Here is a 13,627-nt window from a genome sequence, read left to right as displayed (position 1 = left end):
GGAAAGAGATGAAAATGCAGATTCTTTCTCCAAGGCAAAAATCCCAGAAAGAACTCTCAAATACAGGCCATGCCCACTTGGATTTACAGCATCTATAGTTACTTTTTTACCTTTCCCAGACTAAGACACATAATCTGCTTATATAATTTCCCCTTCATAACACTGTAGATAATCAGCATGCAGATTAAGAGGGTGTCTTGACAAAGCTTCCCCTTTACAGATGAGGATAAATATCTTGCAGAGATTAAGTAGCAGGAAGTGCCCATGTTTGTATAATTAATCTCCCCAAATCTCAAACCAGTCAATCCTAAAAGAAATCAACCCTGAATATTCATTGGAAGGACTGATGCTGAAGCTCCAATACTTGGGCCACCTGATGCGAAGAGCTGACTCACTAGAAAAGACCCTGGTGCTGGGAAAGATTGAGGGCAGGAGAAGGGGATGAGAGAGGATGAGATGGTTGGATGGTATCACTGACTCCATGGACATGAGTTTGAACAAACTCCAGGGGATGGTGAAGGACAGGGAAGTGTGGTGTGCTACAGTCCATGGGGTTGCAACAAGTCGGACATGACTTAGCAACTGAACAGCAACAACAAATCTCTAAGTTGCCATCAATGATCTGAAAGCTACATGCAGTCTACCTCCAAACCGATATCACTTTTAGGCAAAAATTGTAAAGGAATGGAGTTATGTTGCTACAAAACTATGCAGACCAATTCTCACATGTGTGTTTGTATGTGTGTTTAATTTAAATCAGAAACCAGAGTCATTCAGTAGACAACCTGCTGGCTCAGGAAAGAGGGTAAGGAGCGAAATATTTGGGCCATCTTTTGAAAGAGGGGGTTGGTTCTGCTCCAGTGTTTGGGAGGATGTACACATTTCTGGTAAACCTTTAGCTAAGCCCTAGATCTGCCACAGTTTTCAGCTATAAGGTTATCTGAGTCCAAAGAACCCCACACATGAGAAGCCTCTGTTATTACAGCCAAAGGTTACACACGCTGCTCATGGCTGGATTAGCAGACATTTGCTCTGCTCTGTCCACGTATTTACACAGTCCTGATGGATTATAGACTGGAGCACAATTCCTGGCTATTTTTTAATAGATAATATTTTCAGGATAAATCTCAGAGTTCCCCCTGGAGAGGGGGAAAAAAAAAAGTAAGCTTGCAATGTAAAATTTAAAAGAAAAATGTTTGAACATCTAAGAAAGGAAAAGAACCCTAGGATGACAATAAGAAAGCCGGAGAGTGAATTTCTAGCAGACAGGAAAATTAGGTGATAAGAAGATTACTCATTAACAGAGTGAAAATAAGAGCTTTCAAGATATTTGGAAGGCTCTTGCTACTTAGTAGATAGATTACCTGCCAGAAAGTTTTTCGGTGAAATCAGTCATTGGCTATTTTAATTAAAAGCATGACTATCAACCAAAGAAACTGTGACTGTGGGCCATAAATGAAGTACTTAAAGTGCATTATACTGATTAATAAAAGGATTCTGATTAACCTTGCTGACTAGGGAATTTCATACCAAAGAGATAAGTATGATACTCCTCTTGTAACATTAATGAGCCAAGGCTCATACACCTGAAGGAGAAGCAAAACATGCGGTGAGAAAAATCTCTGGAAACAGCTTTATGGATATTCACATTTCCAGTATGGAGATCACCAACTGAGAATAACTCTGAGTTTTCTTAGAGGCCTGTTTTCACTATGAGTGTTGTGTGCTTCACTCATAATAAAGTATATCATTGACATCTCCTAACTATTCAACTGTTTATTGTATTTGGGAGTTAAGAGTTGTTCGTTATTTAACTTTACTTCACATCATTCCCATTTTAAAGTGGTCAGCTGGTAGATGTCATTTCGCTTACTTGTTTTCATTTTAAGACCCATATATCTGTCATTCTCCAGGAGATAATGCAAATGCCAACCAGAATGTTTGCTTTACAAAGTGTTAGACACATATTTTTAATTGATAAAACATAATTTTATCTGAAGACTTGATTATGAAGCTTAAAATACTTGAAAAAATAGAACGAGATGTCTCCAAGAATCATCATTGGGCTTCCCTGGTGGCTCAGTGCTAAAGAATTTGCTTGCTAATGCAAGAGACATAGGTTCCACCCCTGGTCTGGGAAAATCCCACATGCTGCAGAACAACCAAGCCCATGCACCACAGTTACTGAGCCTGTTCTCTAGAGCCCCCGAGCCACAACTCCCGAGCCCATGTGCCACAAGTACTGAGGCCCACAAGCCCTAGAGCCCATGCTCCACAACAAGAGAAGCCCGCACTGCAATGAGAAGCCCGCACACTGCGCCTAGAGCGGAGCCCCTGCCTGCTGCAACTAGAGAAAAGCCTGTACGGCAATGAACACTTAGCACAGCCATAAATAAATAAATACAGTCTTTCTTAAAAGAATCATTACTAGGGGCTGGGGCTAGGTGGGATCCACCATCTGGAGCTAGAAGCTAGCTTCTAAATCTGTTCTCAGTCTCACAGGTGAGAGAAGCTGCTCAACGAGACAGGGCAGCAGAAGTGAATTTCCAGACACTTTGCTCTACTTTCCTCACCAGGTCCATACTTTACACTTGCTTAGGAGGTCAATTTTTGATTACTGGTATACCATTTAGATTGTGGATCTGGAGTTGCAATGTTAAGATTCCAAGTTGATTTCTTCACCAACAGATTTCTGAGTTGCCTTTACAAAAAATGTAAAGTGATTTTCATACTGGCTTAAACATACCATAATTTAGGTAAAAATGTGGTCACTTTAAAAAATTTTATGTAAAGTGCTACAATATATCCTAAAAGAAACAAAAATTATTTGGGATTAATTGTACCACTGTTGATCTTCCCCAGGACAATCAAACCTTGAGTATAGACTCCATTACTAGTTACACAAACCAAATTTAAAGGAAGCATATTATGTTCTAGATTTTATACACTGTCATGCCAATTAAGCCAAAAATAACTAAAAGCTGTGGAGAAGGAAATGGTAATCCACTCTAGTATTCTTGCCTGGAGAATCCCAAGGACAGGGGAGCCTGGCAGGCTACAGTCCATGGGGTCACAAAGAATCGGACATGACTGAGTGACTGAGCAGCTAAAACCTGAAGACTGCCACACTTTAAGAGTAAGCTGGTAACATTCTATTTCTTCATCTGGATGCTGGCTGCAGATGTTTGTTCATTTTGTGAAAATTAATCAAGTGCACAGTTACGATTTGCACACTTTTCTGTTGTAGAACTTTTCAAAAGTGCTTTAAAAAATAAAAAACTAACGCATAACAATTCAACAGCATTCAACATCCAAGAAGTCTGCTGTGATTTAATAAAGTCTCACAAAGTTTAATCCAGTCACATACCACTCAGGGCCACACAGAAAAGGGTCTCATTCATCAGAATTATTCAGAAAGGAACTAATTCTAACTAAATAACAAACGACCAGTGTAACCTGTTCAGCACTACACTAGTCCTTGAGAATTCCTCTGTGACTTAGAAATTGATATAGCCACTTAGGTCTACTTTGCTTGGCTAGCAACTAGGATTCTATGCTTCATTTCCATTCGTGACTAAAAGCAAAGGTTTCATAATTAGGCTGGAAGCCAAGTGAAAATATCTGAAGAAACTTTGAAGAAAATGGGATTAAGATTGAAGCGACAGAGTCTTATACCCATATTCATATTAAACAGAGAGTAAGTGGATTTCTTTCTATAGGTACACGTGGACATGCACACATGTGCACAAACACTCATGATTTTCTGCATAAACTCTGAGGATATGACCACAAATTCTATCATTTCTTGCATTCACCTGGCATGCATAGGAATGGAACGGCTCTGGTTTTTTCCCCCAAACCAGAGAGTGTAATTTGCTTTCTGTCTAATTGAAAGCCCCATCCCCACAGTCCTATTAAAACACCCATTAGATCGAATGAAAATTTAGCTCTATGAAAACCATAGAGAGTCGGCTCATATGGACAGAAAGATTTTAAAGTGCATTTTTTTCTCGTTCAAGGATGATGACACCATTGGAAGCAAGAGAAACAGCATCCTTCTCTGTAAACTGCCTCTAAAACTCCCTTTCTCATCACCTCAGAACCTTTGCATGATCTACGCAATTTGGCATGCTCAGGAGATAAGGAAAGGCAGTTTTCACAACTCAGGGTCACACAAATTACCTGCTGACTTGGATGTAAGTTATTTTACTCTAGGCTTAAATTTAAGTTTTTAAAAATACCTAAAATGTATTTGGCATTCAGAAAGTCTTTCACTAAACAAATACATAAGATGAAAGTAATCTAATCATATAGTATACACTTTTTCTTCTCGACAGAGCGTCTATCAACCACTTTTGAAAACGCAGACCCCTTCCTTATTTTCCAGTCAAAATAGCAATGCCAATTTATAATAAAATCCTCAAGTAAAAATTATAAACCCTAACTTGCTTCAGCTATTCCATGCTTCCTTCAGAACTGACAGTGTTTTAATATAGAAATATATACCATTAGTATTCATTTCTGAAAATTGATCATGCTGATGATTTATATACACACGGAAAGTATTTTAAACATAAAAAACCAATTGCTATCTCTCTCTCAATGCTGCACACAAGACCTTATCCTCTATTTTGTTTAAACAGAAGTGATGTTGAACATGGTGTTTGTTTGCAGTCTGCTCACCAGATGGCCTCGCTACTCAAATTCCCCCATTAACTAGCTGATTTGGGAAATCAGAGTCTGCTCACTTCTAATTTATTTCTGAGTTATTAAGCATGGGTTCCAGAAAATCCCTTGATAAAAGAAATTTGGTTCTAATTTTTCTTATCCTTAGTTCGTCATAAGGTAGGTACTCTTTAATAACTAAATCTACAATTTTAAGCTTTCACTATACTCACAGAAAAAAAGGTAACTTTTTGGCTTTTCTGGTTTTACCTTTTCTACTTGAATTGAAAACTCATTAAAATGACAAGGATCATAAAGGTGCATCAGGGTGTATGTAGCCTTACCCATTTATTAACCCTCCAAGTGGGGCAAAAATCCTTTTTCCTTCAAGTGCACATAGAGATGATATATCTTTAAGGGCCCTGTTAACACAAAGTTAGTAGCCTGTTCCCAAGCCAGTCATAGTGACTGGATTAGATTTCAGCAATCTATTTAGCCATAATCTAGAGAAGCTTTATGCACTTATAGGAAGAAGAAAAGCTAGAAATAGAAGAAAACTGCATTACTAAATATTTTTATCCAAGATTTCAAATTCCAGGCACAGGGATATAGAAAGAAAAGAGAAGGAAAGTAAAGAAAACAATATATTCATATATACATATATCAGCTCCTGATTTGGTCTAGTTTAAAGAGAAAGAAATTATTATATTAGAAATAATTTTTAAACATATATTTAAAGAAACAATAAGAGCTACCAGTTTACCTTGGATGACTAATGGTGCACATTAAAACAAAAAATCCATTTTCTATCGATTTTACAATTACACCTATAATTTTTTACCTTGTTTATAAGATGCCAAAACCATATTCTCATCTTCAACTTCAAAAACTGTGTCCACATCTATCTGTCTTTGGATTAAAATGGCCTTCAATTTTCCGAAGTCATTTGACTTTAGAGCCTCAAGGAAATTTCTCTTAACTAACTTGGCAGCTGCAGATTTCGTGATAGGGGCAGCTGCGCCGTCCATCCTTCCTGTCTCTCTGGAAGCTTTGTTGTGCTTTATCAGGCAAGCAGCACCAACCAAACAGGCACATGCTACAGAGCCCACAAACTCTCAGCTAATTTTATCCCAAAGTTATGCTGATCCGTTCTATTTATATAGGGATCATTTCAAACTTCAAAATATCCTTCTTGGCTGTCACTGCACTCGCAGGTCTTTTAAACTGGTTCTTTACTAATTCATTGAATAACATGTTGTGTCAATATGAAGGGAAATCCTGGCAATGTATTTCAGAGACTGAAATGTCATCATTATTTCTTGTACAATCAGAGTAATAGTGTAAGATTTAAAGGCTCTTAATGCTTTTTTCCCCCTTTGTAAAAACATCTGGTGCCCAACTGGAGAGTCAATGATTAACCAATAGCCACAAATGAAAATTTATTACAGTTGCTGATACATGTGCTTCTGAAAACCTATAATAATTTTGCAATATGAGCCTGCAAAATCAAGCACGGTCCTACACATTTGAAAGCAAACAGAAGGTTATCAAGTGCTGTAGACTTTAAAAATTCCAACATCATGCAAGAAAGCTGGGAAGGGTAATGGTGGTAGGGGACTATTTTAGGTTAAAAAGAGACTAAAGAGACAAAGCCGCTAAATGCAATGAGTGAGTAAACTTTATTTAATCTTGTATTTTTAAAAAATCAGTTAGAAAAGATTATCTTGGTATGGTTGTGGGACTATATGGACTAAATGTTACTTGATAATAGAGTTATTGCTAATTTTTTAAGGTGTGGTAGAAGTATTGTGGTTATGTAGAAGAATATTCTTATTCTTAAGGGGTAAACTGTCATGGTGTCTAAAGATTCTTATCAAATAATTCAGAAGTATAAAATTAAATGCATATATATGTATATATACACACATACATACATGCATAGATACATGAGTGAGCAAGTGAAATGAGTGTGTAGAGACAGAAAAAGCAAAAGTGGCAAAAAATTAAGAGTTGGCAAATCTAATGAGGGACTTAAGATGACCATGATTTTTTTTTTACTATTATATAATAAAATTATATATTTCAGATACTGTTATATTATTTCAACTTTTCTATGAGTTTGAAAATTTTCCAAACATAAAGTAAGAGAGAAAAACACTCAATTTTTAAATGTATGCATCACTACAAATTAGAAAAATTATGACAGTGTTAATCTGAACACAAAGAAATCACATTTTATATATTGTCTGTGGGAGTCAGAACTGGTGTAAACTTTCTGTAGTATAATTAGTAACATAAATTTTAAAAAATTTAAAAAGGTAATAGTATTCATTTCTTAAAATGTATGTATAAGTATATAAATATGGATGCAAATCATAATATTTTTACTTATTTCATTGATGTACAACATAAATGTAACAAAGTAGAAAGTGACAAGTCGTAAGTGTGTTGAATTTTTCAAAGTGAACACACCCCTGTAACCAACCTTCAGGTTCAACCAAAAAATAGTATATATTTGAAATAGTATACACTTCAAACCCCCTTTATGTCACCTTCTACTCACCTGACCCTCTAGAACAACCATTATCTTGACTTCTAGTACTGTAGATCAGCTTTGTTTTTTTAACATTTAAAATTTCTGTTAATATTCTTAATTTTAAATCTTCAAGGAGATAAAACTTCAAGCTTTACATAGTGTAAAGTATTTGTCCTGAAAAAGCAGATGGACAAATTAATAAAACTGTATATTTGGATGATTGTATTGTTAATAATAGTAAAAAATACAGAAGCAATATAAGTGATCAACAGTAAAAACTCTGATAAACAAATTATGGCATATACATATAATGGAATATTTTTAGGTCATTATGACTAGATAGATAAATATTTATTTTAAAATATCTATGAGATAACAATTTATAAAATAATAAATGTAGTATAAATATCTTTAAAAATATCTATATATAATGTATTAATATATATTTGTATATACTTATATAATTTGTATATATGTATATTATGTATAAAAATGTGTACTAAATGCACATATGGGAAGAAAAACCTGTATGCATGCATCATTTTCCAAATATCATTGGCTTTTATCTCCTAGTGCTAAAATTACGCCTGTTTCTTCTTTATCTCTTTATTTTCTGAAGTCATCTACAATGAGCATAACGTGCATTTGTGATAAAATGTATTTCTGTACTGAACATATTAATAACAATAACTTGGTAATTCAGAGTAACCACAGAATTATAGATTGCATAAAGTAGGCAACAAAATCATTCTTCTGCCCTGAGTGCCCAGCATGAATGAATAAATGAATAAAGGGTTATTCACGATTGTTTACAATGTCCTTAGCACTATGCTTGGTTGCAAACAAGAAACTATACCTTTTATGTCCACAGAGGTGACTCAAGTAGAATTACAGTAATTATTGATTGATATTTGTTGCTGTTCTTCAGTCACTCAGTCAAATCCAACTCTGCAACCCCATGGGCCGCAGCATGCCAGGGTTCTCTGTCCTTAACTGTCTCCTGGAGCTTGCTCCAACCCATGTGCATTGAGTCTGTGATGCCATCCAATCATCTTGTCTTCTATCATCCTCTTCTCCTCCTACCTTCAATCTTTCCCAGCATCAGGGTCTTTTCCAGTGAGTCAGTTCTTCACATCAAGTGGTCAAAGTATTGGAGTTTCAGCTTCAGCATCAGTCCTTCTAATGAATATTCAGGACTGATTTCCTTTGGGATTGACTGATTGGATCTCCTTGCTGTCCAAGGGACTCTCAAGAGTCTTCTACAACACCACAGCTCAAAAGCATCAATTCTTTGGCACTCAGCTTTCTTTATAGTCCAATTCTCACATCCATACATGACTACTGGAAAAATCATAGGTCTGACTACATGGACCTTTGTTGGCAAAGTAATGTCTCTGCTTTTTAATATGCCATCTAGGTTTGTCATAGCTTTTCTTCCAAGGAACAAGCATCTTTTAATTTCATGGCTGCAGTCACCATCTGCAGCGATTTTAGAACCCAAGAAAATAAAGTCTTTAACTGTTTCCATTGTTTCCCCATCTATTTGCCATGAAATGATGGGACTGGATCTTGGTTTTTTGAATGTTGAGTTTTAAGCCAGTTTTCTTCACTCTCCTCTTTTAGCTTCATCAAAAGTCTCTTTAGTTCCTCTTTACTTCCTGCCATAAGGGTGGTGTTATCTCCATATCTGAGGTTACTGACATTTCTCCTGGCAATCTTGATTCCGACTTGTGTTTCATCTAGGCCAGCAATTTGGATGATGTACTCTGCCTATCAGTTCAATAAGCAGGGTGATAACACACAGCGTTGACGTACTCCTTTCTCAATTTCGAACCAGTCTCCGGTTCTAACTGTTGCTTCCTGACTTGCATCCAGATTTCTCAGGAGGTAGGTCAGGTGGTCTGGTATTCCCATCTCTTTAAGAATTTTCCATAGTTTGTTGTGATCCACACAGTCAAAGGCTTTAACATAGTCAATGAAGCAGGTGTTTTTCTGGAATTCTCTTGCTTTTTCTAGATCCAGTAGATGCTGGCAATTTGATCTCTGGTTCCTCTGCCTTTTCTAAATCCAGCTTGAACATCTGGAAGTTCTTGGTTCACATACTGTTGATGCCTCGCTTGGGGAATTTTGAGCATTACTTTGCTAGCATGTGAGATGAGTGCAATTGTGCGGTAGTTTGAACATTCTTTGGCATTGCCTTTCTTCGGGATTGGAATGAAAACTGACCTTTTCCAGTCCTGTGGCCACTGCTGAGATTTCCAAATTTGCTCACATACTGAGTCAGCACCTTAACAGCATCAACTTTTAGGATTTGAAATAGCTCAACTGGAATTCCATCACCTCCACTAGTTTTGTTTGTAGTGATGCTTCCCAAGCCCCACTTGACTTCGCATTCCAGGATGTCTGGCTCTGGTCCAGCAATCACACCATCATGATTATCTGGGTTATTTAAGATCTCTTTTGTGTAGTTCTGGGTATTCTTTCAACCTCTTCTTAATATCTTCTGCTTGTTAGGTCCATATCATTTCTGTCCTTTATTGAGCCCATCTTCCCTTGTTATCTCTAATTTTCTTAACGAGATCTCTAGTCTTTCTCATTCCATTGTTTTCCTCTATTTCTTTGCATTGACCACTGAGGAAGGCTTTCTTATCTCTCCTTGCTATTATTTGGAACTCTGCATTCAAATGGGTATATCTTTCCTTTTCTCCTTTGCATTTCACAGCTATTTCTTTTTCTTTTTTTTTCCCTCAGTCATTTGTAAGGCCTCCTCAGACAGCCATTTTGCCTTTTTGCATTTCTTTTTCTTGGGGATGGTTTTGATCACCGTCTCCTGCACAGTGTTATGAACCTCCATCCATAGTTCTTCAGGCACTCTATCAGATCTAATCCCTTGAATCTATTTTTCACTTTCATTGTATAAAGGATCTGATTTAAGTCATACCTTAATGGCCCAGTGGTTTTCTCTACTTTCTTCAATTTAAGTCTAAATTTGGCAATAAGGAGGTCATGATCTGAGCCACAGTCAGCTCCTGGTCTTGTTTTTGTTGACTGTATAGAGCTTTTCCATCTTTGGCTGCAAAGAATATAATCAATCTGATTGTGGTAGTGACCATCTGGTGCTGTCCATGTGTAGAGTCTTCTCTTGTGTTGTTGGAAGAGGGTGTTTGCTATGACCAGTGCCTTCTCTTGGCAAAGCTCTATTAGCCTTTGGCCTGCTTCATTCTGTACTCCAAGGCCAAATTTGCCAGTTACTCCAGGTGTTTCTTGACTTCCTACTTTTGCATTTCAGTCCCCAGTGATGAAAAGGACATCTTTTTTGGGTGTTAGTTCTAGAAGGTCATATAGGTCTTCATAGAACTGTTCAACTTCAGCTTCTTCAGCATTAGTGGTTGGGGCATCGACTTGGATTACTGTGATATTGAATGGCTTGCCTTAGAAACAGAGATCATTTTGTTGTTTTTGAGATTGCACCCAAGTACTGTATTTTGGAGTCTTTTGTTGACTATGAGAGCTACTCCAATTCTTCAAAGGGATTCTTGCCCACAGTAGTAGATATAATGGTCATCTGATTGATATGCTTTATCCCTTTTTGACAAACTAAGAGAAAAGAAAAAAAAAAAAAAAAAAAGCATGCCCAGTAGACAAAACAGAGACATAGAGTTTTACATATCCTCCAATAAGGAGGATAATTAGTGTTGGATATTCCCTGGTGGCTCAGCCAGTAAAGAATCCGTCTGCAATGTTGGAGACCTGGGTTCGACCCCTGGGTTGGCAAGATCCCCTGGAGGAGGGCATGGCAACCCACTCCAGTATTCTTGCCTGGAGAATCCCCATGGACAGCAGAGCCTGGCAGGTTACACACCACGTGGTCACAAAGAATCTGACACAACTGAGCGACTAAGCACAGCACAGCACATATATATGTATGGCTGAATCCCTTTGCTGTCCATCTGAGACTACCACAGCATTGTTAACTGGCTATAGTCCAGTGTAAAATAAAAAGTTTTTTTAAAAAAAGATAATAAAAATTCAGACTAACTAAAATTAAGACTGAATTTCACAATCAGAAGAGGCGGGAGCTTCTTTTTAATTCATCTTGAAAAATAAAAGCAAAAATAATAGGAAACCCTTTTTCTTCTAATATTTAACAACATTTATATTGACAGCAACCTGTGCAATTCATAGAACCACAAAATTCAATGTTCACTATTTCTAAGATAATTTTTCTAATTCAATTTCATAAACACATGAAGCAATATCTTTTACCTTTTGAGAGACTTCTGTCAAACGAATATAAAAAGAATCATATTTATAAACATGTTAAAGAACCTTTAGAAGTTTTGCCAAGTGCTTTTCTTCATCCTTTGATAGTCCAATGACATTTAAAGTCAATGCCTGGAGTTCCCTCTAAAACACCTATCAAATCCTCATGCTTTCAAACTTTTCTTATTCAATTGTCAACAGGAATAACAGATGGTTTTGTTCACAATTTGGACAGTTTTCCAATGCTTTTACCAACCTCATGAAATCTTAGCTGATATGCAAAATTTGCAGTTTCACTTTGTGACAGACATCAGATAATCCAAGTGAGATCAAGCCTCAGCAGTCAAGGATATGGTCTCATATTTGAGCTTGCTTCCTTGTGACCCAAGGGACTAAGATAATGGAAGATCATTTAATAAGCTCCATAATTCTTAATAAAGCTTTAAATATAACCTTAAGATTACAAATTTTATGGTTTTTGCTTTCAAGAATGTAAAAGTAAATTGAGAGGGAGGGAGGCAAGTATCAATGAATATTGAGAAGAAAGTACTAGATAACACACAATTAAATCTCTCATCGTGCTTCACAAAGCAACTCATCCATTATTGGAAAGTTAAGGGTTTCCTTGGTTGCTCAGTGGTAAAGAAACTGCCTGCTAATAACAGGAGACATGGGTTTGATCCTTGGTCTGGGAAGATCCGAATGCCATGGAGCAACTAAGCCCAAGCACCACAGCTACTGAACCTGTGCTCTAAGCTGGTGAACCCCAACTACTGAGCCCATGGGCCACCACTACTGAAGCCCGCACACCCTAGAGCCCACGCGCCACAAGAGAAGCCACTGCCAGAGGCCCGTGCGCTGCAACTTGAGAGTAGCCCCTGCTCACCCCTGCTCACCGAGAAAAGAGAAAAGTCTGCACAGTAACAAAGACCCAGCAAGGCCCAAAATAAATACATACATATTTCTTAAAGTTTTCTGGGGGAAAAAAAAAAGAAGTTAAAGTCAGAGGCGTCTTTGTTATCTTGAGTCAAAAACTGCCTATACATAATTTCTTCCCATTAGGTCTAACTATGAACATGCAGCCATACATTTGTTCCTGACTCTTTCTAACATTTGAAAATACCATTTTCTCTCATTAATGACTTTTTCCTCAAGAAGTGAGGAACTCAACTGTTCCTTATTTGGGGGTGATTTTCAGAATTCTCTGGCCCTGCCTGTTTTCTTCCAGATCCTCTTTGGTTGATTGATAAATGTCCCTCTTAAATTTTGGTGCCTAACATGGAGCCTAATGTTCCTAGAGAGAGCTGAAAATGAGGGATTCTGATGGATGACACCAGGGACAATCTGCTTTTGTGGAAATTGTACTTGGATTCTTAGAGGGCACTTTACAAGCCTGGTTTGTGTTACAGCTGTAATTCCTTCAACAAATACCTACTCAGAACCTACCATAAGCCAGACACTTACTTTGAGCACTGCAGTGAACAAAGTAAAATCCACACCCATGTGGAATTAGGCTGATAGATTCAACTGGTAGTGGAAGTCCCCAGATCTTTCCAATCTCCTGTATACTAGAAAATGTCACAAAGTTGTAATTCAGTGAATTTCATACGAAATAGTATAGTTTGTTTATACCCAATTAATTGATCTGGTCCCCCTTATAGGTTTCCAACTAACTTACTGGCAAAGTGAAGGACAACTTAATTTTAGTCCAAACTGGTATGTTTGGTCTGATCCAAATATTTATCAGTTTCTTTAGGCAAATCCTCAGTCTCTTTGGATAAAGTTCTCTATCTTTGACAATTCTGAATTTCCCTCTAAAATGGTTATTTTTAATATGATTTTCCCTCTGAAAATATGAGATGTTATAGGAGCAATACTAATTCAACATACTAATATTTAGCACCCAGTATCAATTAGAGGAGTCTTTGGCCATAAACAACCAGTATGATTAGACCCGTGTATACCAGATGAATAACAGTTAGGGGTAGGAATAGAGCTTATATGACCTCATAAGAGGAAAGGGGTGTCCTCAGATGAACTTATTATCCTCTAGAGACCCCCCATCTCCATCTCCACAGCAGAGTGACTGCTCTAAATTGGTCTTGTCTGGGTGTATCAGGTTTCTGGCTTCTATCACTGGAGCACATGATCCTGGTCATTTAC

The 13,627-nt window shown here is 37.2% G+C and overlaps 1 protein-coding gene across 1 annotated transcript in view; it reads right to left on the bottom strand.

Moving 5' to 3' along the window:
- The window catches only part of ASB4 (ankyrin repeat and SOCS box containing 4), an 86,266-nt gene extending 80,481 nt beyond the window's left edge, over positions 1 to 5,785 (bottom strand). Inside the window, exon 1 of the mRNA XM_006065922.4 lies at positions 5,507 to 5,785. Coding sequence (XP_006065984.1) covers positions 5,507 to 5,693 — 187 coding nt within the window. The 5' untranslated portion in view covers positions 5,694 to 5,785. The remainder of the gene's footprint in view (positions 1 to 5,506) is intronic.
- Between the last annotated feature and the right edge of the window lie 7,842 nt (positions 5,786 to 13,627).

The sequence above is a fragment of the Bubalus bubalis genome, chromosome 8 (assembly GCF_019923935.1).
Source record: "Bubalus bubalis isolate 160015118507 breed Murrah chromosome 8, NDDB_SH_1, whole genome shotgun sequence".
Classification (NCBI taxonomy): Eukaryota; Metazoa; Chordata; class Mammalia; order Artiodactyla; family Bovidae; genus Bubalus; species Bubalus bubalis.
Note: the sequence above shows the minus strand (reverse complement) of the source record. Positions and strands in the feature narration are given on the sequence as shown.